This window comes from Accipiter gentilis, chromosome 2 (genome assembly GCF_929443795.1).
Source record: "Accipiter gentilis chromosome 2, bAccGen1.1, whole genome shotgun sequence".
NCBI lineage: Eukaryota > Metazoa > Chordata > Aves > Accipitriformes > Accipitridae > Astur > Astur gentilis.
The window spans coordinates 33,410,712-33,437,096 of record NC_064881.1 but is presented as its reverse complement, the minus strand read 5'-3'; the positions used below and the strand labels follow the sequence as shown (position 1 = coordinate 33,437,096).

Below are 26,385 nucleotides of genomic sequence, written 5' to 3'. Positions count from 1 at the left end.
GGGGGACAGGCCTCGGCCTCGGCCTCGGCGGGTGGCGGCTCCCGGGACGGGGCGGGCCGGGCGCTGCCAAGGGCGGGCCGAAACCCCGCGGCGGCGATAGAGGAGGAGGAGGAGGGAGAGGGAGGCGGCGGCGGGGCGGCGCCGCGCCGGAGCGTGGCGGCCCGGGCCCTCCCCCGCCGTCTGGGGGCCGCTGCTCTGCTCTGCTCCGCTCCGCTCCGCCCCGCCCCGCTCGCCCGCCCGGCCCGCGGCTGCCGGGAGCGACTCCATGCGCTCGGGCCGCCAGTGCGCAGCCGCGGCGGAGCCCAGCCGGGGAGGAGGAAGCGGCGCGGCGCGGGGGGGAAGGAGGCCGAGGCCGGTGGAGGTGGCGGCTCATGGCGCCGCGGGCGGGCGGATGAGGCGCGGGTGTGCGGGCCGCTAGCGCTCCCCGAGGCGGCAGCTCCGGTGGGCGAGGCGCGGCCGGCCCCTCTTGCGGCGGCGGCGGCAGCTCCGGCGGTGGCAGGTCCGGCTCCTCGTCGCCTCCCTGCGGGCTGGTGTTATGGCCCCTTGGGGGAGCGCAGAAGGCTCCCCGGCTTGGAGGTCAGCGCAGCTCTTGCTTCTCGTCGTCTCCTGCTGCGGTAGGTACCGGGGCAGTGACGCCACCCGTCCGCCTCCGTCTCCGGGGCCGGGAGGCGGCCGCCGGCCGCGGGGGAGGGGGACCACAGGCGGCCTTTCTCCCGGCCGGCCGGCCGCCGGCGGGCGGGGGGGGCTGGGGGGGGGCGCTCGGCCCGCCGCGGGCCCTGGCGCCTTCCCGGGACCGCCGCCGCCTTCCCCGCGGCGGCCCTGCTGGTGTCGCCGAACTTCCCCGCCCGCAGCCCCCTTCTCCCCTCCGAGCCCGGCTGCTCCGGGACTCGCTCCGGGTTTGTTTTTTCGTGTCCGTGGAGGTGGGCGGAAATCTCCTCAGGGAAGTCCTTCAAACGGAGGCTGGGATTTGGCCCAGCTGCCCTCGGCTTTCTCTCTCGCAGATGTGTGTTGCCGGGAACTCCGGAGTTGGCGTGGGGCCGCGTAAACAAACCAACCCCAAATCCTCTGAGTCACGAATAATCGCTGTCTGTGGATAATGGGGATGCTTGGGAGATGTTCCACGTCCGGCCGGGCCGGGCCGGAGGCGGCCTGGTGTCCGGGGGCAGGACGTGCCCCTCAGGGGGCCGAGGGGCGGCTGGCGCCGGGTGCTGAGTTTGTGACACATCAGCGCAGGCCTGGAAGCCCTTCCAGGGACCTTTGCTTCTGCTCAGCCTGCTTCCAGTTCGTTCCCGAGCGGCATTTCATCCGCGGTTATAAACCCGTCTTTAAACAGAACCGCTAGTGAAAAATACTTGTGTAAATGCGTTAGGGGGTTGGTTTGTACAGTGCGCAGGTGGCCCGGTAAGGCAGGATAGATCAAAATGCAAGTACTTGACGACGAGAGTCGTCGCATGTTTTCTCACGGAGTTGTGTTTGTTTTACAAACTCGAGCGTAGGTTGTGTCCGTGGGCCCCTGACGTGGGAAGCAGCCTTTGGCACGGAGCTGGGCATGTGCCTTGCTCTCAGGAGGACAGCAACAGGGCCCTGATTTAGCAATTTCTTAAGTAGGTGCCTTTGCTTTAAACACGTGATTGAGCATATAAAACCTTTTGGGGTTGTCTGTGCAAAGGCTTTGTCCAGCCCATGCCTGTGCTGCAGAGATTAGTGCAAACTCTTAAGTGCAGATGTACCGCGAACATTTGTAAGAACATTTCATATTTGTATGAGTAGAAGTCAGGTAGGCTTCTTCAAACAGAACTACAGTTATGCCAGTACCTGTAACTGAACAGTTACACTCGTATAAGTTAATTTTTGAGAGGGCCTACTCGCATGAACTAAGTGAGGTACTGACCGGTCTTTTAAATGCAAAAAATGTCAAGGAAAATAGTTTTAATATCTATGTAGGCTGTTAAAAATTTGATATGTCTTAAAATGAAAGTACAGCTGGAAACGAGTTGGCTTATGGTAGAGCAGGAACTGGTAGGGAAAATCTCAAGTCTGGCTATATAGTGTACTTCATAAATTTAACTTCTGTGCTAAGGTTTTTAACAAACTCTGTGTTTGTTTATTATACTCATGACAGAATTGAAGTAAAAAGTAAAAATTATAATTGTTGTGGTAGACCTCATCAGCCTGACTTGAGTAGACAGATTCAGATTGCAATGCTGTAATTTAGGCAGTATTATCAGCATTTCCACTACAAAAATTTAAACTACATGCACAATCTTTAGTTAAAGAAAAAACAACCAAATAAAATTCTTGCTAACATTTTTCATAGACCTTTAATCAAAGCTTTCCTAAGTTCAACCAAGAATGAAGGCTCCATAAGTTTCTCTTGCCTTGCTGAGAAACACATCGCCATCTGTTATCGCCGCTGCTGGAAAGAAGCTGCTTCCAATTTGATCAGTGTGCTGCCTCATCCTCATGAGGGATTCATTTCTCTAACAGTTTTTGTTACAGATGTCTGAAGTTCTGACCATTTTCACTGCTCAAAGGAGAGGAACCTTCTCCTCCCCTGGCTAGAGCATCCTAAACAAAAGCAAGCATTTGCTGTGTAGTATAGCCCTATCTCGAGCTGTCATTTTGGTTTCTCCTGTTTGTTCCTTTTCGGAGAAGGAAGTGGCAGTGGGAACTATTCCCTAATAAAGCATTTTACCTTCCCGTGCAACTGCTTTTGGCTTTTCCAAACTAAACTAATTTAATATTGGCATGAATTTGGTCAAGTTACTGCTGACAGCAGAGCTCTGAACTGTGGTATTGATCCTGAGTGGAGCTTTGTAGATAGCATTATGTTACTGCATGTTAAGGCTTTGAATACAGCAGGCAGTACTCAAGGTAAATGCACATTTGGAAAAGCAGTGGTGCATCACTTTGGTTGCCTTCTGTTATTCGGTTGCAGAGCTGAAATATCTAGAATTTTCCACTAATTAAAATGCTAAATTTGCTAAGGTTGATATGTGGGCATTGAGCTCTCCAGAGAATGTTTCTCTGTTTCCCTGTAGTTAGTGAATTTTTCAGACCTTCCTTCTGATGATGACTATAATTATAAAAATTTGAGAAGGAGGAATACTGATGAGTGAAATATTGGAATAGCACCGACTAACGAGAATTATAGCTTGGTAGGGTGTTGGGCAATGATATTTGTTTTTAGTATGTCTGTCCTTCCTGTTGGCTTGAGAGTTTTATATCCAAGAAATAATTGTTTGTATGTGTCTATATAATCCTGGCATGGCTTTTACTGGGACAAATATGAAGGCATTTCTGCATATCTCAAAGGCCATAAAAGTTATCTGAATTCAAAACAGAACCATATGTGGCACAAAATAGTTTTTTTTAGGGAAAAAAAGTCATTTGAGAAATTGGTCCTGTTCTTGAGGGCAATGTTTTTCAAACCAAAGTTTGATGGTTGATCAGCTGGAAATCAAAGGAATCTTAGAATCATAGAACCATAGAATAGAATCATTTAGGTTGGAAAAGACCCTTAAGATCAAGTCCAACTGTAAACCTAGCACTGCCAAGTCGACTACTAAACCATGTCCCTAAGTGCCACCTCTTTTAAATACCTTCAGGGATGGTGATCTTACTTGTTTTCTTGTTAAAAAAGGAGCTTGGATTAGAGAACTGAATTCCTAATGTTACCATTTTGTTTGATTTTTATTTAACCCTTGGCAGGATGATGGCATATATCTTACCGGTACTGTGATGCAGCATTTTCAGGACCATTTTGTGAGGGATTGGTGTTCTAGAGCAGAGGTTGAGTTATGAAAAGTCTCTGAGGTGGCACAGTGCAAAAGCTAGGACATGCCTTCCTTTGGAATGGAGTCTGGAAGCATGGGTACTTGGCTTCTTCAGATTTCTGGGAAGTCTTAACTATACTTGTCACCCTGATATATTAATTTGAATTTCTGTCCCACTGAATGTAAGACTACAGGAAACTTTTATAGTGTTCTGTACAGTTGGTAGTAGTCAATGCAATAGTACAGTACGTAATTTTCTCTGCTTCTGGCTTCACCAGATGTAAGGAGTATCAAAGAAAAATATTTACAGTAGTAGGACAGCAAGACTAAAACAGTTAAGAGGTAGAAGTGGGAGCAGATAGAGATCAGTCTTCATTCTCAGTATTTCCAGAATGGGTTTGGCTTTAGTGACTACTTCTTGAAGTAGTAATGGCTGAGAAACATTAGCAGAGGTCGGAAAATGATTATTCCCCAAAATTGTAGTTGAAACAGTGGTGTATGTTACTACTGAGACTGCAGTGCTATTGACATTATTCTGTCCCATTAAAGAAAGACATATTACAGTTTCCTAAGTTTTGAAACACTTAGTTTTGGGTTAGAACCATTCCAGGTTTCTGTGGTGCAAATGTTGCTTGAGATTACAATGAGACTATGTATATAGTTCAGTGTTCTCTTGGTTTTATAAGGCAGGTAAATTGTCATAAAAGTTCCCTGGTAAGGACCCAAATTTTACTTAGATGTCAGTTTGCTAATGATGGTATGAGGAAGAATAAATAATTCTTGAGGTTTGTTCACCTTGTTTGAAAAAATAGCCTGAATCATGTAAGCAAATAAACTCTGCCAGACAGTTTATTTAATTTTCTAAAGAAGTTGAACTATAAAGCCAGAACGGACTGTCCTAAAGGAATGGCTTGGCTTAATAAATTCTTGTAGCTTAAACTCCTGAATGTCACTCTTTAGTGATATTTCTGTGATACACTGAACAGATATATTTTGCTAAGCTGTAAATTGTATTATTGGCAAAACTGCTGCATTTAGTTTATTAGAATGGTTTTGTAGTCCCTGAAGTGAAAATGTCCTAATTCTAGTGGCATAAAAATTTAGATTGTCTAATAAGCTGATGATATGTCAAGTTGTGCAAGTACATACATATTCAGCTGGCTGTTCAGAACAACAGTTAGGTCTGTGGTCGAAGTATCTGTGAGGTCACATGAACAATGTAGTGTTCGTTCGAGGGGAGAAGAAAAAACCCACACCCCAGACAACCTTGTAGCAAAAAAAGTTTGAAAATTTCATCTGAGGTAGTTGGTGTGATTGTTATTATGTGGTAAATGAGAGAACATTGTCAGCCAGAGGAAGAGCACAGAGGTACTTGTAACCAGAGTAGGGACAGAAGCAATCTGACTCCATTCCTGTCAAAGAAATGTAATTAGCAAATTACATTGCAAAGCATGTAATTAGCGTGGCTTTTTCATCTGTTTCTGTCATTGCTAGGAGAGAAAGAGCTCTTCTGGGTTAGTGTTGAAAGGACCCTACAGGTGAATCTGTTTCACTTCTTTGCTTTAGTCACTCCTATTTTAGTATCAAATAGATGTAAACTGTATGGGTATTGTTTTCAACTAAGCCCTAAATATATTCTTTTATACTTGTCCTGGCTAAAACTTGCAATTATGATCAGTCTTGTGGTTTGTTAACAGATCTCAAATTTGTAAACTTAGTGTCTTTGTTATGTTAGGTACATCCCCCCACACATCATTTATCTTTTACCATATGCCTCCATTTCCCAAGCTGTAGACATTATTTTCATACTTGTTAAGTATAAATCACTAATTTCCTTACAGTTTTTAAAAAATCCATGAGTATTGTTTGTACTGTGTAAATAGTGTAGTTTTGCTTTCCTAGATGTCTCTGCATTTTTCTAGTTTTAGTGTTCCACTGATATTGTCCCAGATAGTTAATGATGTTAGATACTGGAACAGCTGAGGTATCTAGCTAGGCATTAATTGAAAGAGTGTGATTTGTCAACAACCTGGGATTTTTTGGCTTGTATGTATTTCAGAATTACTAGCTGTAACATTTTGCAGTACTGGTTCTTACCGAGATGTCAGTTGGTTGGCAAGGTTCAGCCTACTTAGTTTACATGGTTATAAGAAGCTCTGGGTACCAATCCATTTGATACTATGGAAGTTGGTTGTAGGTCCGAGTTCCTGTGTTTATCCCCTCAGTAGAAATAAATGCTCGAAGTGGTTTATAGCAGGCTATATGATACCATACTCTGAAGAACTGTGTTGTTACTACATTTTTTTGTTGTTTTCTACACTTGATTTTTTGCTGCCCTTGTTACTTTACTAATGCTTTATTACATGAAGGTTTACAGTTGCATTGAAATATATAGCATTGATTCTTGTGAGGATCTAAGTTTAAACTACTAAATTTAGCGTAATTGACAGATCAGTGCAAATACTTTCAAAAGCACTGTTCTAAATTGTGGTTCTGACTTGTTTCTCTGAATAGATGCTTTAAACTTGGATATACCATAGGTTTTGCTACATTGTTAACATGTTGATGATGTCTTTTTAGCAAGGCAAGCATGTTTAGTAGCTATCTGCTAGATTTTTTCCTGCTTTTCTATTTGACACTCTTGAGTTTTAGGTTATGAGGGAATTCCTGTATAACTTTCTCATCTGTTTTGTGAGGAACAACCTTCTGGAACTAGTCAGGAAAAAAGAGTTTAGAACCGCCCCCCCCCCCCCGCCTTAATTGTTACTGGATCAAAAGTAAGTTAGCAAGCAAGAATAATAAGAGTCCCCCAAAATTGTAAGAAAGCTTATGAGTAGTGTGTACTTTGAAGATGGGGGTGGAGGGGGCAAAGTCACATGAAAACATTTGGTTTAGTAGCTTGAGTTGCCGTAAGATGGTGTCTCTTTTCATTTAAGCATCTAGTGACTTGTCAGTACTTTCCCAGATACCTTTAGTCGGTTGTGGAATTTTTTCACGTGCAAGAAAGCTGAACTTGTTCATTCTTGGTGAACTATAAGATTTCCACAAAGCAATGAAAGAGAACCAGTTGTGTTTCTCTGCAAGTAGAAAGTACACTTAACTGTGTATTAGGATGTGAACTGCATGTTTTCACCCATCTGACTGTGTGTCTGTAATTCATGACTACCCTTCCCTTAACCTCCGTTTCCTCCACTAAGTGGAAGCCCCCCGGGACTGACTCTGGGTAATCAGAGCAGACTTTTTAAGTCAGTTGCAGCCAGAAAACAGTAGAGTGATCCCCTAACAAGCAGTGTGTGCGCACTTAGGCATGTGGTGGAAGTCTATAATGAAGTTGCTTGTGTTTAAAAGTTGGGAAAAAAATGACTCTGCTAGAGGCTCCTGTAACTTGGTTTTATTACTCCAGCTTTGCATGAACTTACTGGGAGATATAGATAGGTCCCTCTGAAAGTACACATTGTGAGAGTAGTTCTTCCATGAAAAAAAAAATATATAGGATTTTGTTTTTCCTCTAATATATACAGTGTTACCAGTAATAAGTTTGTTCTAGTCGATGTCTCTTAAAAATTTAGTGATCTTACTCATTGAAGGAACCACTTGCTCCTTTAGAAAGAACTTTTTAGTAACTGAAGGTGAGCAGTTCAGAACAGAAAATGGAAGTCTTGTTGATGAGTCTTGAAGAGGGAAGGCATGCACTTACATTCATGTGCTCTGGCTTCTAGATATTAGCTGTATATGAGTTTTCGTAAGACTTTGGTTAGTGCCTTTTTTTTCTACACTTTATAAAGGGTATTAGAATCCAGTGAATTAGTGTACCCTGTTAGGGTGTTTTCTTTCTATGAAATTGTATTTTGAGTATCTCAAGTAAAAGAAAGTAAAAGCTTCCATTAGGGATATTGTAGTAACTGGGGCTGAGACAGGTAATGAATAGGTCACATGCAGTAAACAAATCCATATACATGTTTTCTTCTCATGGCATAGTTTTAAGTGGAGGCTTTAACTCTCCCCTCTTTTTTTTCCTGCACTTAGGGCTCAACAGAGTAATTTCCAAAGAGGGAATGATTCTAGAGTCCTAATTAACGTGCAGTTTTATTCATAATACTGTTGTATTTACTCCAGTCTGCTCTTCATAGGACTAAGCAATTACATTTTTCCATTTGCTCTCTTCTAAAGAAGTGCTCAGAGAGAGTGCACAGGGATTTAACTCAAAATGCACATCTAAACTGTATGGAAACGTTTGTAACTGGACTTGGGAGAGTACATATTTCATTTTTTTTCCACAGTTGATAATTTTTTTAAAAGTATGGAGACAGAACATTGCTCCTTTCCATGATGTAAACATTAGTTTAAATATTCTGAAAGAGATGCCTGTTGGTGAGTCAGGAAGATGAATGATAAAATAATCAGTCACATGTCTCTTGATGACAGCAACATACAGCTGAAGTACTGACTGGGATAGATTTGGGTAGTTGTATAATTAGTAGAAATGGCTTCCCTTGTCAGAGCACCTTCCATTGTTCATGTTTCCTATCTAAAGGTACTGAAAGAGCAATCAGTTCCATGAGTAGAGTTCAGCTGGTGTCTGTGGCTAGAGATATTCATGAAGACTCGATTACTGGCATGGCAAGGGAGGGAAAGATTGGGACATCTTGGGAAGGTATGTTCATGGCTAAAAGAGGAAGAACCATTCCTCAGTGTGGAAGAGGAAGCCAAGCTGTCTGGAAGAGCAGCTATTGTTTAAGGCTGTGCAAATGGAAGAGAGGAAGGGAACCAGCCTTTTTATTTTAAGGGATATTATGGTGGCTTAGTGAGCATCTAATCGGTCTAAGAGATGACTCTTACAAGTTACCAGCAAGCAAGAAAAGGTGTTTGAGTGCAGGAGGAATTCGGGAATCGCATGAGGTCTCACTCTCAGGCCTTCCAAGTATTCTTAGGCATGGGGATGTTACAGAAGCATTAGATTCTTGCATTTTATGTGTGCTTTAGAAAGTAAGTGGATGAACAAACGGATTTTTGAGCATTTTGTAACTCAGTGTATGGTTTTCATCAATGTTTTGAAACATCCTTTTTTGTCACCCTGGTGTGCGTTCCACTTTCTGGCTGATACTGGCATTTGGCAATTGTGTGCTCTTTAGCCGCTTTACTGCTGGATGTACCTGGGAGCTGTATGTTTCTGGAGTCTAGTTACTACTGTCCTCCCTGTTGCTGCTGATCCAGCTAATGCTGTTTCCAGTGCTTATTGCCTAGGTGTTGTCTAGCTTGTCTCATTCCAGTCCCCAATTTCAAGTTATCTGTTGTGTCTGTCATCTGTGCACACTGTAACAAAGCTTCAGTGGTATCACAGTTCTCATGTAAATAGCAATCCAATATACCAAAGCTGAGTGATAATGTTACTAATCTCTTGCTAAGTCCACAATACTAGCTTTCTGGTTTTCTTCATCCTTTGTGGAAATCTGGGACAGTGCTGCCTGTACAGCCCTTTTGCCTTTATGCTGTAGGTGAATAAGGCTTGGGAGAAGGACTGTAGCTTTACCCTCTTGCCTTAGGAACACAGTCCGCTTTCCCCATTATCAGTTGGAACCATGCAGCTTGTGTGCTTGGGAGGCACTGCACATTGTTTTGGGAGGGTCCATGAGGAGTTTTCCTGGAATAAGAGATCCTGTGTTCTAAGTGTGCAGATTAGGAGGAGTAGCAGTGCTGCTAACTGTCCTATGCAATGGCATCTCCCAGGGATGACTCCCTTGCAAGTCAGATGTGTCCAGAGTGAAAAGTTAGGGTCATGGCTGGGGAGTTGAGAGACCCTCCTATGCACTCCTAACTAACAGAAAGTTCTAGTTGTGCTTGATAGTGACTTTTTGGAATGAGTATACTCAGCTGTACATTTCTTAAAATGTTAATTAAAATCATGGAGGCCAGGGAGACATATGTGGGAATCAAGTAAGTCTACGTTTGAATCTTCTACCAGTTTTCTGGAACTGTCCCTAGTTTGTGTCTTTACAAAGGAGGTGGATTTGAACTCTGGATATAGCCATTTAGAATGTTGGACATGAAGGAATTCAGCATAAAATACAATAGCTTTCTGAAATTATTAATGACCAAAATTTAAATTTTTAATCTGAGATCCTGCTTGCTGACCATAGTGCATGTTTGGGAGCCAAGGAAGTGCTCAAAGCACCTAATTCGAAATAAACTTGTGCATTTTCTCAGGCATGTGTGTGTTATTCGAGTAAAATGATCACATCAAACAGGTTTTTTCAAGGGAGACGAGTTACTGTGATGGGAAGGAGGTCTGAACTAGCTTTTAAGAGTTGTTGAACATAGTTTATAAATTATTGCTATGAATGTAAGAATCATGACATCAGATTCTTGCTAAGCAACTCCTTTATGCCTGTACTGAAATACTGTATACTTTGATGTACTTTTGAAGTACCTGAATATATTTTAATTTATTTAGACATGTAATCAGAGTTTGTGTTTTGCGGTTTATGGGATTTTATTGTTCTGGGTCTACTTTTCTCCCTATATCTGGAAATCTGGTATTAAACAGGAAGGACGCATACTTAAATGAACGATATAATTCATTATATAAAAGCAGATAAATAGAAATGCGAACATGTAGGCATTATGTCTGACATTGATCTTGTACTTGTCACCGTGCTATGTCACATTTTTGCTATTTTAAAATTCAGTGCCTCCCTTTAAAAAGGGTGTAGGAGCAAGTGCTGAATTTTGTTAGCAGGTTGGCTTTTAATAGAGTAGAATGTCTGCCTCTATATGTAATTTTTTACCTTTTATTTTACAGCTGAATTAGTGCATTGAAGCCTAATTTACCCCATTTTCCTCTTCAAGCTGCATTCCTTAAAAAGGAAACCCATGGCTCTTTGGGCCTTAGAACCTTTCTGTAGCAGCATAGAGCGAAGCATCCCCTGTTGTAGCATGGTGATGATTATTTTTTTTAAAAGAATATTGCCAAGTATTGTATTCTTCAGTTAAACTTCTCAAGAGATAGGATTTGTGTATTTGTGTAGGGCAGGCTAAGAATTTCTGTCTTTAATCTACAACTTTGTTTCCTAAGCCAAGACTAACTCTCTGTGCTTAAGGTTGTCTCCTGTTAGTTTTGTTGACCCTTGCTTTAGCGCTTCCTTAGTGAAGTTAGTAATTGACTTCATAACTCTGCGTCAGCAGAAGTTGACAAAATCAAGGTAAATCTTTGGTTTTCCAATGTGCACAGCATATGATTTTGTGTAAGTACTACTAAGTCCTGTGGTTGCTTTGAATATGTATGTACATATTTGGAAGGGGGAGGATGTGGAATTTTAATCCATGCTCAGCCTTGATTTTGCTGTGCTTTGTTGTGATCAATTTAAATTCTACTGCTGGCATCAATAAGATCATAGTCAAACTGAACTGCTTTTTGAAATGTAGTAAAACTGTTACCTGCAATTTGATAATTATAAGCAATGAAGTTAACCTTAGACCTTAGAAACTTTCAGTGGTGTGTTTATTAATTCAAAATTATCTTTTTAAAAAGCTGCATTTGAAAGTTTCACCCACCCAAGAATTATTGTAGGACATTTCTCTGTTGTAGGTGGTCTACATTAGAAACCTATACAATTTGTTTTGCTTTGAGAGGACAAAGACCAACAGGAATGCCATCTGTACCATAACTTTTAGCCACAGCAAGCCTAACAATTACCTTCTGGGAACTGAACCAGCTAAAATACTTGGAGTATTTTACAGCTCTCTTGAGAAATCATGTTGTCTTGGTGCCCCAACACTGGTAATGACTGAATCCATGTAAAAGTTGTCTTGTAATGTCAATGCTGAGCCTCTGAGTACTTCTGCAGACAATCCAGAAAGGAAAATCAAGTAAATAGTCAAGTGGATAACAATCAGTGGTGAAGTATAAACAGTGTAAGAATTTGCAAGTATTCTGTCTTCACTGTATCTACTTTATCACAAATAAGCCCTGCTCTTCAGTTTTGCAATCTACGGCAACTTGAAAGTACTTCCTAATTTTAGAAAGTAGTATATATAATATCAATAAAAGATGAGGAATGGAAAACTCAGATACCATGAAATATTCCAGACTTCCTTTATAATTCTTTCCCAGAACTGTACCTCTTGTAGTGATACCCTCTTCCTTTTTTGAATAGCCAACACACAGCGAAACCAATGCCCTTAAACTGTGGCTTATTATTATTCATTAGGCAGAGCTGCCAGTTAGGAATTGTAAGGGTTGTAATCTGCTTTCATCAATGCACAAGTGTAACAATGCTTTTCATGCAAATTGAAAAGAAGCTACATCCAAAAGAATACAACTGCCTGTCAAGTTTGGTAAATGGTATTAACATAAAAACTAGTATCTTTTTCACATAGCTATTTTTTCCAAAGCATTCTTCATCCCTTAAAAAAAATCAGTTTGTTTCATTCATACACAGGTTGAATCTGAGTGTCCCAACAAATTGCTGCTGTTTGAGTTTCTTTCCCTTGTTGGCTGTTACCTCATTTGGGGCATCTCTTTGTAAAAGAACACTTGTGTATGAAGCGGTGACTTGCTGGTACGGAGCTTTCTTCTTGAAGATAGGCTTATACCAAAAGAATACTATAAACGTAACTCGCATTTAAATTTACTGTGCTTTACTGATGTGACACACTTGGGAACAAACCTTCAATGAATATTTTTCTTTTAAAATATTCTTTGTGTAGTTGCTTAAAAGCTTTTTATTATCTGAGGTTTAAGTATTAAGACAGACTAATAACCTCTCACAATGGCAGTATTCCTGTGAAGTATTGTTGTTTGCAGGGTACAAGCTGAAGCACAGAAAATAAATAGCTGCTCCATGGTTGTGCACGACTAGAGTTTGTTAGTCCACTTTTCTGGTCCTATGCTGATTTTGTGTGTGAGTGTGAAGTGGGGAGTCTTGGTTTGGCTTAATTTAAGGCAAAATCAGTGTGGGAAAAGGCAGGCTTATTAAAGGAATGAGAGGCAACAGGAATGTGATGTTACTGATCTGAACTGCTCTTCAGAGACGTCGTCTCAATTCTTGGTGTTAGGCAGACTAGTCTGTCCCTCAGAGGGAAGATAAAGGATGAAGAGTGGTCCTAAAGTATTTGAATGCAAACAGCACCCTTTTGGCAAAGATGCAGTTGCTGAGTTTTTGTTGTGGAACTGGAAGGAGGCTACTTTGAGAGCAGTGTGTCTGTTCTCCTTCATTTAAAACTCTTAACTCCTATCCTTGTCTATTTTTACAAATGTGATTACCAACTAATTTCTGTCATCCCCAAAATGCTAATCCTCTTCTGTTCATAAGAAACACAGTCCATTGTATAATTCAGCTATTGTTTCTTAAGTGAATGGATGCAGACTGCCTTAAAAGGTTTAGTGATGATCTGTCTGCTGCTGCCACTTAGAGCTCCTTCAGACCAGCTATCTTTTATTGGAAGTAGACAGGTAGAACGTTTTTTTTATCATGGATTATTGTATTCTGTGTGGAATCTTGTACATTTTGTAACAAATTTTACAATGAAACACAAGTAGAAATGTATAATTTTTTTTTTTTTTTTTAAAATCTTATTAACTGGATTTTTGGGACTTATTCTTCTGCTAATGTGGTAGAAATAGTCCAAAGTCTTTGGAAGTTGTGGGGAAGGTACAGATGTGCACAACTGTTCTTATGCCATGTGATCCATGGGAAACTAGGCTCAAGTTGATATTCACATCACCAGATAACAGTGAATATGTGCAAACTAAACAACTGAAGTGGCTTTTGGAGTATCGGTTTGTGAACTGGATGGACAAAGGGGTATGCAGTAGTTATACACCAGATGACTGAAGGTCAAGCTGCATATCTGAATGATTCTTGGCAGGGATTTCCTCAGAGGAAGAGTCAAAACACGTTTGGTTTAGTATCCCATATATTAGTAAGATTTTTTTGGGAAGATGGAGTACAGAAAAAAAGTAAGTTGTTAAAACGGTTCTCAGGAACGAAGTTAATGACTCACGTAAACGTGTAGTGAGAATTGCTTTTTTGGTCAAGAAGGGAATAGATGAGAAGAGCTGGAAGAGCTTGTGACAAGGCAAAAGTGGAGATAAGGTGTACTGGGTGTAGAGAAACATACTGGAAGGTAATTATAAATATGAACGTCAGGGTAAATGGTGATAAGGATTTTGGAAATACCAGTTAGATCACATTCTTTTCTCCAAGGTGATCACTCCTCTTATTATGTTTAAGCCTCTCTTCCTGTTTGTGCTTTTGTCATAGGAACTCTGTCCGAGAGACAGTGCGTGCACGTGCATGCGTGTACACGCTCACTCATGGCTACCTGCTTTTCCCTCCCTGGGGGGGCTGGTGGTTTGGTAAGATTTTTAAGTAGACTGCAGTGTGAGGCTCTGTGTGTTTTCTTGGTGAACATCCCAGGAGCTGGAGGGGCTGGGGATGGGGAGCATGTGCATGTGTGAACCCCCTCTCCTAGTTCTGGCGGTAGGACTAGCATGTGGGTAAGCCTGAGAACAGGGATATTGGACATTGGCAGCCTCACGCTGGCGGTGTGGAAGCTGAGAGGGAGGCAGCTTATTTCTTTGTCATTCATCTCCATAGGGCTTTTTCATTAAGATAGTAACATTAGGTGGAAGCGAATGGGCCAATTCACACCTCTCTGTAAATACACATATTTCAACTATCTAACTTCTTGGAAATCTGTTTTGCTCTTTTGAATTGCTGTGGACTTAAATCTAAAACATGAAGGTTCAGGGTGTGATGAGACACCAAACTGGGGTTTATTTGACCCTGAGATAACCAAATAAAGCATGTATCATGAATTTTACAGTCATTTGCAATTTCTTCCAAAGTGCTCTGATGGTTTTGGGGCACTGGGGTTGCATGTATGTGGTTGACAGAAGGTGAGGGTGGGAACATCTGTACATCTTTGAGAAGGAAAGCGGGATGTAGTTCGAATTGCATGTCACAAGAAAGAGTGAGGTAAAGCTGAAGGTTGCAGGACTTTCTTGCATGCTTAGAGCTACTGTAATGTAATAAAACTTGGGATTTTGTGACCTGTACCATGTGAGACTTTTTTTCTTACTGGCTCTATTGTGAGTAGGCACAGAAAGTGCATTTGGGGTCATACAAAACAGCCTTTATTGTACACTGTGGCATCTACAAGTCATTGTGATCTTTTAATTTCTGTAAAAAATATCTTGCCTTGCAAAAACCCAAAACCAGAATCCATATAGTAAATTAGCTGTGTGTCTACTTCAACATGTTAAAGTTTTCCAGTGGTAATTTGTGTGTCTCAGGGATGTCGTTTGACAGCAGGGAAATTATATACGTAAGTGTTTTGAAACAAACTTTGTTCTGCTTTTTTTGACTAATGTTACCTACGCTATGGCTGCCTTGAAAGCGCACTGTATTCTGCTGAATTGCAGCTGCCTAAACTGGCTGTCAAGTCAAATGCTTGTTCAAGTCTACAGAAAGGATTTCTTTGCTTCATTTTGCAATTGTGGAATCATAGTATTATCCAACACTCTTGTTTCTAATTCCTGATAGTAGAAGGTTGTGTTTATCTTTTTTAACTACTGGGAATCTTCATGGCAAGAAGCTCCAGGATGCTGCAGTACTATGCAATGTGAGAAGTATTCTGGCTGTCAGATGTGTATGTCTTTTCATCACATATGAAGGTGGCAGTGTTAACTGTCTTTATACTGCAGTTCCTGTTTTACAACTATTCTCACATAGGTGTTCCTGTCTCTCTAGCTACCTCCAGCACAATAATGTGATACAGACTTTCCCAAATAGTTCCCAAAGTTTCCACTTTGGGAAAGGGACAAGCCTTTACCTTTGGTGTTCTGAATTTTGAACTTTGTTCTCAGTGATTTGGGGGAGAGAGGGAAGGTGAGGCACCATGAGGAGCTGTTAGCAGGGGATAGTTATAAGTCAAAGTAATGTTTCACTTGGTTTTACTATCCTGTTGTCTGTGGTGGTTCTTTAGTACTGATAGCTTTATCATTTACTAACATTACTCAAGTTTAGCCATTCTTTCCTTTGTGCTTCCCACCACGTGGGTAGATCTGTTCATGGGAAGCACAAAGCCGTCAGACTTGCTTTCTTCAAACCTTCTTGACTCTGCTGTGGTTCCTATAAAGCACTGCTATTTCATTATGTTTTGGCACCTGGTAGGCTGGGATTTCCAATTGTTTTATGTATTGTGCTTTTTTAATTGTGCTTTCCTTTACCTGATAAAAATGTAACATACACAGTTTTCACAAAGCAACGAGAGCTCTGTGGAGCAAGAGTTGTTTTTCTTGTTTGTACAGTACCTGACAAAATAAACCTATAATCCTGATAAAAGGTTATTTGTGCTGTTATGAAAAAATGCAGTAGTATGTTACTGTGTTTTACGGATATCATGAGCCAAATAAAGAAGACTAAACTTTTTGCAAGTTTATTTTAAAGACACTGTATAGTGTTTGAAATAAAAGGTGTTGAACTCTTTTAAAAGTGTACTCATACTAACGTGTGAGGTACAGCACCAGCGTCATTCTTGCAGGACAAGAATCACAGGATTAATATTAACACCTGTTTGTCTATTTTTTTGAATTATATAAATACACATAGACTACTTCTAGACTTTTTAAGGTATCTGTGGGGCTTCCTGAAGTTTTCTATTTTAGAATCCATGACTTGAATCAATGCAGTAGCTGTAGCAGAGTTTTCTCGAAGTGTACACATCTTGCATAAAACATTGGAGAGAAAATAAGTTTTATTGGATTATAAATTTTACTGGATATTTTCTTATCTTTTTTTTTTGCTTTGATGAAACTATTTTGTTTGAACAAAAGAATGTAAAAGTAGCAAGGCTGCCACACACAGAATTCTTACATGGGTGTTGAGTATACTCGTATGAGTATGTGTGCACACATGTTTGTACCAGGAGTATTCCTTGGCTATTTTAAGATCTGATTATTAGTTAAAGAAGTTACTCATCTGAGTAAAATATATTTCATATCATGCAGGCAATCTGTCTTCTATTAATGTCTGTCTTTTTTGAATAGAAGCAATTCACAGTGCATTTTGAGGAATGCAGTATGTTATGACTGGCAAGTTATAGCAAGTTCATCTCCTATTCTTCCTAAGTCCTGAGGATATTTAATAAACAGCATAGTTTAGGCAAGTCTAGAAAATTAGTGTAACTAATTAATAGCCTTTGCTATTGTAGTGATTGAAATTTTGAAGCTGACAAACAACAGCAGAGAAAGAGCTATGTAGATTGAATGTCTTTTTAGTAGTGAAAATGGAAGCATCTACATATTGTGGTTCCCTCAACTCAGTGACATCTCCACTTCTGTCTGCTATAACTAGAGCAGATCAAATTATTCATAATAAATAATGAAATTAATTTTGCATGTAGGTGTTTGCATAAGATTAACAAAAAGCATTGTTTTACAGATGTTGAAGGCACAGGCAAGAAGTGCATTACCGTAGGAGCTCTTCCCTCCTTTGACTGTGCTTTTAACTGTGTTGTTGCAGTCCATATGAATGATTGCATGCTGACTTAACACTGTGCAAGGTTACTTCTGCACTTTAATTAGTTCAGTGAAGCAGTAATAAGGGACAGAGACTCTGTCCTGTATTACTGGAAGATAGCTGGGCAGACTGCATGACATTTTGTATAAGTTCAGTTTCAGTCTGAATAGGTGTTAGGGTCTAAAAAGTCTGGTTGCCAGACTTTGCATAAACAAGTCTGCACAAGTATTTGCAAGGTCTGTGGTTTCTGTGAACTTTTTTTGTAAATTAAAGAAAACAAGCTTCTTGGGAACTCTGCAGTGCTTTTTAATTCTATCAGAAAGAAACCAAAACATATTAAAGAATATAAATGGTCATCAAAATCAAAGTTTTATTCCTAGTAATAAGTAACAAGAAAGGAAGAAAACGGTTTTATCTTTCAAACGAGGATATTTTTCCTAGATGCAATAAACATGCTGTGCTCTTATGATTTTTAGATTTGATGTATGTGCAGAATGTGCATGTAAATATACTGCTGCTTCACCACCTTTTCCAGTAAACCGCTTGCATCCAATTCAGTTATGTCATTACAGTGAATGCAGCTGGGATCCTTTGCACTTAATTCTAATTCATTGTTGTTACCTTCATGAAGGCGGAGTTGAAGCTCAGCAGGTATATACTCTTGACTCCAGTATTCCCTGGTTTGCTCAGGCCAATGTTCCAGAAAGAATCTAGCAAATGTGGAAGTTACAGTTAAATTTTTCAATCCCCTGCTTTTGCTCTGGTCAGAAGTATAAAACTTCCTCCTTGATTACTGCCTTAATTGTAACATCTTAGCCCTTCTGTTGAATAAAGACTTAAACAGTTTTTGTAACTTTATTTTATGAATCCAACAATCTTTCTGGATTTTGAAACCATTGTTCTCTGGATTTATCTTAGTGATGATTTTCTCCCCCTCCCCCCTCCCCTCTCTCCCCCCCTTTATAACAAGACTAGTGTTTTTCTCTTCTGTTTTGAGCTGTTGGTCACATGAGATGTAGGCTCCATAATAAAGATGCAGCAGTGGAGCAGTGTTTTGTTTCTTTTCAAAAATCCTCGTGATTCTTTCCCACCCCCCAATATCAAGTACTCCTACACTACTTAAGTCTTTTTTGGAAAAAAAAATCAGTTGTAAATCTGAGTCATGCTGTCATCTGGAACTAGAAGCTTGGATGTTTTGAGGGTTCCTGGTAGGGATTCATGGGGTAATAGCAGATAATATTTTCATTTCTGCAAGCCTATAATAGATTCATGATGGCTGCAGTTATTAGTTTATGAATAATGATTTTGTTTCTTCTGTTAGCACTTTTTCAAGACAGAATGGAATAAAATCATTTGAAGGAAACAGGATAACCAGCAGTATTGTGTCTTAAGAATATATGACCTGAAGCCCTGCTTTCTAACTTCAACAGAGGCCTGAAATCTTCTGGTTGACTGGAGATCTTTGGGGTTTGTTTTGTGTTTTTTTAAAATACAATATACCAGCTATATGTGGACTGTCGCCTACTGCCATTTGTTCCTGTAGTTATAAGGAATTAAGATGGGAAATCAATCTAAACCTGCATGGAGCAAAAACAAACCCAGGTTTTCTACTGCAACAGTGATTTAAAGAAACTGTAGTAGATAAAAGCATGAAGCATGTGAAGAGTATGAATCAAATCTGAAATGTTCTTCCCCCTACTGTATAAGCACCGTGCAGCCCACACATTGAAATTTTCCCCTAGTCTGGCACTTCTCAAATGTGAAATACTTTCAGTATCTGAAATTGAATTTCAGAAGAAAAGAGTAGTTACTGCAGTTGAACATGTACAAAGGCTCTGAACAGTCCTTTGTTAAAATAATTGAGTTTTATTATTTTAAACATAGCTGTTTAAAATAGCTAGAAACTTTGGCTTTTTTCTAGGTTTGTAAGTAATACAGCAGTGGAATGTTTTCAAATAGGAGAGCAAAATTGTTAGGTTTGCGTTCATGATAGGTTCTAATCAGTTAAGAATAGGCACCTAAGCCTTATAAAGGAGATAATTAATTTAAGGATGGGTAGGCAGTATACTCTCTCTTGCTCTTGCCTGGCCCCGCCCCTGCCTCAATTTCTGGTCTACTCCCTTTTCCTCTGTTTCCTTATCATTTTTTTGAAGTAACTTGAGGTCTAGCTGTAATTTAGAAGACTGTATTTGCTGTTTGAACTGTTTAATTGGTTTTAGTAATCTTTTTTTTTCTTCTACTCTGTTTAATCCAAAATGCTGCACTAGATTACCACCTGAGAACATGCACAACTTGCAGGCAATGGCCAGTCAAGTAACTTCCTTTATACCTGGCTGGGCAGAAGTATAGCGTTTGACATGAATAGAACTGCTTATGTGCTTAAAATCAGGAATCTTGTTGAAGCTGAGCCAGTGTCTCTGCTAGATTTCCAGTTTCCACTGCTTGCTGCCAAGTATATTAGAGCCGTCTATAAATAGTTTGTGGAATTTTTGAGTGAGAATAAAAAAAAAGTCAGGTTCTCTTCTGTCCCCACCTTTTCGAACTACAACTGAGAAGCTTCAACTGTTTGGGGAGGGGGGGCTGGAACTTTCACACAAAAATTCTTCTCTTAAGTCAAGTTAGTTTAGTTACTAATTTAAAATTTTGTATTTTAATGAGAATAGACTCAAATAAAAATTGTCTTGTGGGATTTACAGGTGTGACCAAATGGTTTTTTTCACTTGCAGCGTTAAATCAGAGTTGCTGTAGTTACTACTCTAGCTTCTCTTTTGCAACCTAGGATAAAGGAACCTGTATTGGGTCTGGCTGAGATGGAGTTAGTACTCCCTATAGCAGCCCTCATAGCACTGTGCTCTGCAGCTCTGTAGCTAGAAAGGTGTTGATAACACACCAGTGTTTTGGCTACTGCTGAGCAGTGCTGGCACAGCATCAAGGCTGTCTCTCCAACATTTTTGCCCTCCCCTCAATGGCAGGCTGGGGCAGGGCAAGATCTTGGGACGGGACATAACCAGGACAGCTGACCTAAACTAACCAAACAGATATTCCATACCATATGACGTCAGCTCAGATATAAAAGCTAAGTGAAGGGAGACGGAGGTGGGGGCATTTTTGTCTTCCGGAGCAAGCACTACGCGTACTGGAGCCCTGCTTCCCAGGAAGTGGCCAGACATCGCCTGCTGATGGGAAGTAGAGAGTAACATCATTTGTTTTTTTCTTTGCTTTCGCGCGCAACCTTTGCTATCATTTTATTAAACTGCCCTTATCTTGACCCACGAGCCTTTCGTTATATTTTTGTCTCCCCCGTTCCAGCTGAGGAGGGGGAGTGATAGAGCGGCTTTGGTGGGCACCTGGCATCCAGCCAGGGTCAACCCACCACAGAACCTCAGGTCATCTTGCTAATTTGGTGTGCAAAGATCTCTTTCAAAAGTGTTTCCTGTTTTTTCTCTTGTGAGAGTCTCTCTTGCTGGTACACCCAGAGAAAAGGTTTGTGCCGCGTTAAAGCCAAGTACAGAACTGCTGGTTGCTTTGTATGTTTGATTGTCAAGAAGGAAGAGCTGTCCCTTCCTACAGAATGAAGAGTGGAAAGTGACTGAGAAGCCACACCTATAGAGCAGGAATGCGAGAGCTCACATTGTAGAATGCAGTGTCTTCCAAGTGTTTACTTGATGTATCCCAGTGGTGCTGAGGGTTGTGTTTGAATACTCCAGCATCATCTGGCTGGCAGCATCTATGTCAAATTTGCATTATGCTAGCATCTCATAATGGTTTATATGGAATTTTGTAAATTTTGTGTGCTGCAACAGCATTTGCAATTGGTGGAATACTAGTGAATAATGTGTGCAGTGCGTAATGAATCCAGAAAAAGAACTTGTGTTGCTCACACTAAATGACTGTGGAGACTCTGAAGCTTATACCTGAAGTTGAGGTGGAGCCTCCCTGGCAGCACTGGAGCTGCGGTGAGCAGAGAGGACACTTGGGATGTTGGGTAGCTGGAGGTGTCTCTGCGTTGGCACATCACACAGCCTGGCAGAAGTGGCTTTGTGGAGTACAGTTAGGCTGAAGATGTAAAGTTTGCACCGTATACATTTTGGAAGGTTTTTCTTTGGACTAGCTATAGCATGGTCCAATGGATTGAGTACCCATTACCAGTAGGAGTGTGTCTTCCAGATTAGTGTCATCTAAAAGGAGTCCAGTGTGAAGGTTCCAAGGCCACAGCATAATGTGAAGTGGAGCAGATGAGGAAATTCAGAAGCATGCTCCTTATGTGAAATAAAATACTACTATAGACAAATCCCAAATTAGTGCCATAAAATTATCAGGAATAAAGGGTATTTTATGTTTTGCCAGAGAAGTTAACAGATCTGTTATGAACTGATCATTTTATATTCTTCAAATTCAAATCATTTATTTATGTAGTGAACTTTTTAGAGTACCTGTTTTAATAGTTTTTGAAGAACGAACGTACTTTGGGGGGGGGATAATCTTACAATGCTAAAGAATGTAAAAAGTAGAGTATTTTTCCTTAGAGATTTTTAAGTCACTGTTATCAAGATTATAGGAATAAAGGTATGTGCTGTTGTTCACTCAAGTACTGATTAACTTTGGGTTTAGGCTCTGTATAGTGAATGTAGATTTGGAAACTTCGTGGCTGTGTTTTATTCACCAAGAGATTAATAAAGACCTGTTTTCCAAAAGTACAATCCAGGTAGGTGTCATTTAAAGTCCCTCTGTGAGGAGGAAAGGACAAGTAAGAATGAGGGGGTGATACAAAAATGCAATGTTGGACAAGAGGTTTTAAGTATACAGTGCAGACTTTCAGCAGCACCATACCCATTGTTTTATGCCCAAGAAATAATTTTCTAAGCACAAAATGGTAGATATTGGTTGTTGTAAAAAGTAAAAATAAAAGTCTAAAACCTGCATAAAACAATTCCATTGCAGAATTGATTCTCTAGTTCTTGTCTTAGTTTTCTAAATAAAACAACATCACAGTTGGTCTAAAATAAAAATGGTAATACACAAAACAGCAGCATTGGGTGTTGTAAATAGATTCTGTGCTCTATCTGTTTTTACAGTGAAATTTTATGTGCTTATTTCCTGCTTTTGTATCATAAACACTTTGAAATAATCCACTATTTCAGTATAGTTTAATCTGTTAGTCATTTTTATTGTTTCCTTAATTAAAGAAATTAATTATGCCATTGTAGTGTTTGAGTATACAACACTTTCTCATTTCACATGAACGTTCACTTTCACTGTTTGAAATCGTAGGTATATTTACTGTATCTTCTTTGTAGCAGATGTTCTTCTGTTATAGGGATTTGGAATAAATCTTGTCACCCTGTTGCTCAGCTTGCCTTTAGTAGAGAATTCTGACTGTCTGCACAGCAGTAAGGCTTTCTCTCAGTGTTCCTGTCTATTGCATGTGTAAATTTATATTAAAAGAAATGGTTATTTAATCCTTCCCTTACCTGAAGGATAACTTACATCTTGCTTGCACAGCTTAATCCTGTTTTACAAATGACCACCTGAAATTCCTATGACTCCAGTACTTAACCGTAAGGAAATATGGAAAAGAACTACATATAACTAGTTAACACCAAACTGCTGATGTAAAAATAAATAATACAAAATTTGTCAATAACTCTTGCAAAGATTCTTTAGCTAAACTGGAGTTTATTGATCAGTTAATGCATAAAAGTCAATACTGGCCTTTCTAATGATGCTTTTTTAATTGCCTTTTGTCATGAAATACATGAACTTAAGCAAAAGCATGTGTTGCCCTTTGTCAAGGAAGTAAGTAGCAGTTAGGTGTAGGACAAACTTCTGGTCAAAGATCCAATGCACTATATAAAAAAGAACAATAAAGACATGACAATATGAGATGACAGTGGAACATGCATCTTATCTTGAGTAGTTAATCCAAATACATACTGGTGCACAAATGTGTTTGATTTCATGCATATCTCTAATCAAAATGCAGTGATTGCAAACTAAGCCATCAGAAGGCAGGAGACAATGGTGTCACCTGTAAAGGCTGTGACTCGTTTCTGTAGGAATCTGGGAATGACACCGCTGCTTCACTTTGTAGCAGAATATAGAGACGTAACAGATGTTGCCTGGCTTCAGTGGACTGTGTACTCTGAGCTCTGCCGCACCTTAATTTAAAGCATTCCCTGTAGCAATAATACTGTTTATTTCATGAACTGTTATGGGAGGGTAAGTTTCAAATGCTTAGACTGTTTGTTTTTTTTTTTTTCTATTTGCTCCACTTTCAGTTCCTTGTCTCTCATAATGTTGAAGTTGCACATGTAGCTCTGTTCCTGTCTTCTGAGGAAGGCAAAGTCTGAATTTCTGCAATACAGTTTAGCAGTGGTGGGAGAACATATTTTGCATAGATGAAGAGAAAGTGCAGGAGAAACCATATTCTCAGAGACTCTTCTAGATTATAAAGGTTGAAAAAACAATTCTAGTCCCTTTCATACCTTCATGTTCATTTGAGATTGTAGAAAGTGTTTTTTTTTCTCAGTTGCAAAATCTTAGTTTACTGTGTACTGTTCCTTCTGCGGTATAGGAGTTTGGCAGTTGCATGGCCATATACCTATGGATACGTAGCTCTTTGCTGTTGTTACAGCATTAAATCCCTGCAGCTAATGCATTTAATTCTAAATGCACAGTAGTTTAACAAATATAGGTGCAAAGTATTCAGGAGATGAGGAGGTTGTAAATAATGAGCCAAAAGCCTGAGGAGGATCCTACTTAACTTTTTTGGTTCATTAACTGCATGTGACCTGCATGTAAATAATTCAATATAGTGGTTTGGGTTACATACTGAACAAATGTTTTTATCATAGAATGGTTTGACTTGGAAGAGACCTTTAAAGATCATCTTGTTTATCTGGAGGAGGGTGGTAGTACTTGTTTTTCTGTTGGTCTCCCACATGCCCTGCTCTGAGCTGTAACATCTTAACCTTAGATTAACCATGGGTATGACGGGTAGGTAGTTAGCCTTTGCTGCACTTTTCTCCCACAGACTCAACAGATGAGCGTGACTGTGGTTCAGCCTGACATATGGTGGCGTCTTCAGGTGGAGCTTGTTTCTGCACAACTGTGCTTATTAGATACTTTGAGGAAGTGGGGGGGTGGGATGGCCATGGGCTGGGACTGTCACAAAAGATGCTAGCAAAAGGGGTCATTTCCAAGAAGCATGCTGGAATATTGCAGAGGCATCATGGATGTTTCCAGCTCCCTTATCTCTAGATCAAGAAGGATGTTACTATTTTTGGACTAGGGCATCATAGGACCATTGCTAAGTGTCTTTTTAGTGAGGTTATATATAAGGCAGCACCAGTTTGTTCATGGAACAGAAGTAAAATTCTTATTTTAACAGCATCATCTGCACTTGGTCTATTAGGAGCAAAATTTAGTGAAGATTAATGCAAGGTAACTTCAGCTGACAAGAGGCAGTGTAAACAAGCTTACTCTTTTCTTTGTAAGGTACAGAGGGGACAGGAATTTGGGGAGTAGGATGAAGAAAGGAAGTTTGGTCATGAAGTGCATTGTCTAAAGCAAAGCAGGTTGAACATGTACCATGATAAAGGGTGTTTGGAAATCCATTATATACGGGAAGTGTTGTTGATCTCTTCCTGGTAATTGTGGTTCAAGAGAAAAGTCCTGTCCAGTCTGCTTGTGGAATATTCATTATGCACCACAATACCTTTTAACTCAAGGTAGTTTAGAAAAAGCTCTCTCTCTGTAGCCATCCAGTTACAGCAGGTCCTCAATTTATACAGTTCTGTTTATAGGGGGTGTGTGTAATTTTGCTGTTAAAGCTAATGGCAGAGGCTTAATCTTTATATAGAATAATTCAGCTTTGATGGAGATACGTCTGCGTGATTTTTTTCGTGGACAGTAACTACTTGGTCTAACAGCAAAAAATAAAGGTAACTTAAATGTGGTGTTTGCCACTATGGATTTTTTTTTTTTCTTTTCATTTTTCATTTCAACAGTCAAATTAATTTCTCAATATAATACAATCTGAATTTAACTGAGTCCCAAGATACATGATGTTCTTCCAAACTGAAGTTATAAAATTCAATTTTATAATCATGGTGGACAAAGTTGCATGTACCAAATTTTTTGGGGTGCACTTTTACGGTATTCATCACTTCACTGTGTGTTCATATTACTAGTTTTAGTCAAATTGAAATTAAAATGGGGTTTTCATTTAAGAGTCATTATTTGCTACCTCAAATATATCAATATTTAGGTAAACTTCTTGTTCTTTGTCTGAAACCTCCAAGTTCATATATCTGGAATGGAGAAGCTTATCTTGTTTAATCAGAATGTTTGGGCTAAACGGGACACTTAATTATTGGGGGTGGTGGGGTATCTGTTTGGCTCTGCTTTTTGAAAACTGCATTAATTTGAGTAGAACTTAAAGGAGAAGCTCATTTCAGGACTACAGGCTTAGTTTTATGCTCTGAAGTTATATGCAGATAATCCTCTGAGTCTGATACTGATCCTATTTTGAGAGCGAACTGTGCTGTGTAGGCTATGGGGAAGGAGGGATATAGGGGGGTAACATCCTAAAATGAAGGATGCTGCATTGTGGTTAGCCTCCACATTAGTCTGAGCATTACTGCTGCTGTCTGGGTTTCAAACATATAGAACTTGGCAGCTATTTCTTCCAAACATGTCATGTTTTTCAAGTGTGAAAGCATTGTTTTTTCCACACACTCCCCTTACGGTCTTCCTCTGCAGTTTGGTTGGTTTTGCTGCTGCAACGTTTTCCTTGTCAGCCCCACTCCCCTGGCCTGTGTTTATTTTCCTATTTGTGTTGAAACTGAGATGATGTTAGTGAGTCAAATGCCTTCAAGGCTATGGCTTTTATCTACCATGTAGTTTTGTTCCCCCTCTCCAGATTCTGTATAGGAGTATAGAGCTCATGGCTCTTAGACCAGGATGTTTGGAAGTGATGTTGAGGGCGTTGGGTTTTTCAAGGTGAGGTGGGGGGTGTTTAACATAGTTTCATATAGACTGATAGGGGAGAAATGCCACAACTGCTAGAAAACCTCAAGGCAAAC

The 26,385-nt window shown here is 40.1% G+C and overlaps 1 protein-coding gene across 2 annotated transcripts in view; it reads left to right on the top strand.

Moving 5' to 3' along the window:
• The first annotated feature begins 271 nt into the window (after positions 1 to 271).
• The window catches only part of LRP12 (LDL receptor related protein 12), a 54,113-nt gene continuing 27,999 nt past the window's right edge, over positions 272 to 26,385 (top strand). For both annotated transcript variants that reach the window (XM_049817972.1, XM_049817961.1), the window contains exon 1: positions 272 to 614. In XM_049817972.1, coding sequence (XP_049673929.1) covers positions 536 to 614 — 79 coding nt within the window. In that variant the 5' untranslated portion in view covers positions 272 to 535. The remainder of the gene's footprint in view (positions 615 to 26,385) is intronic.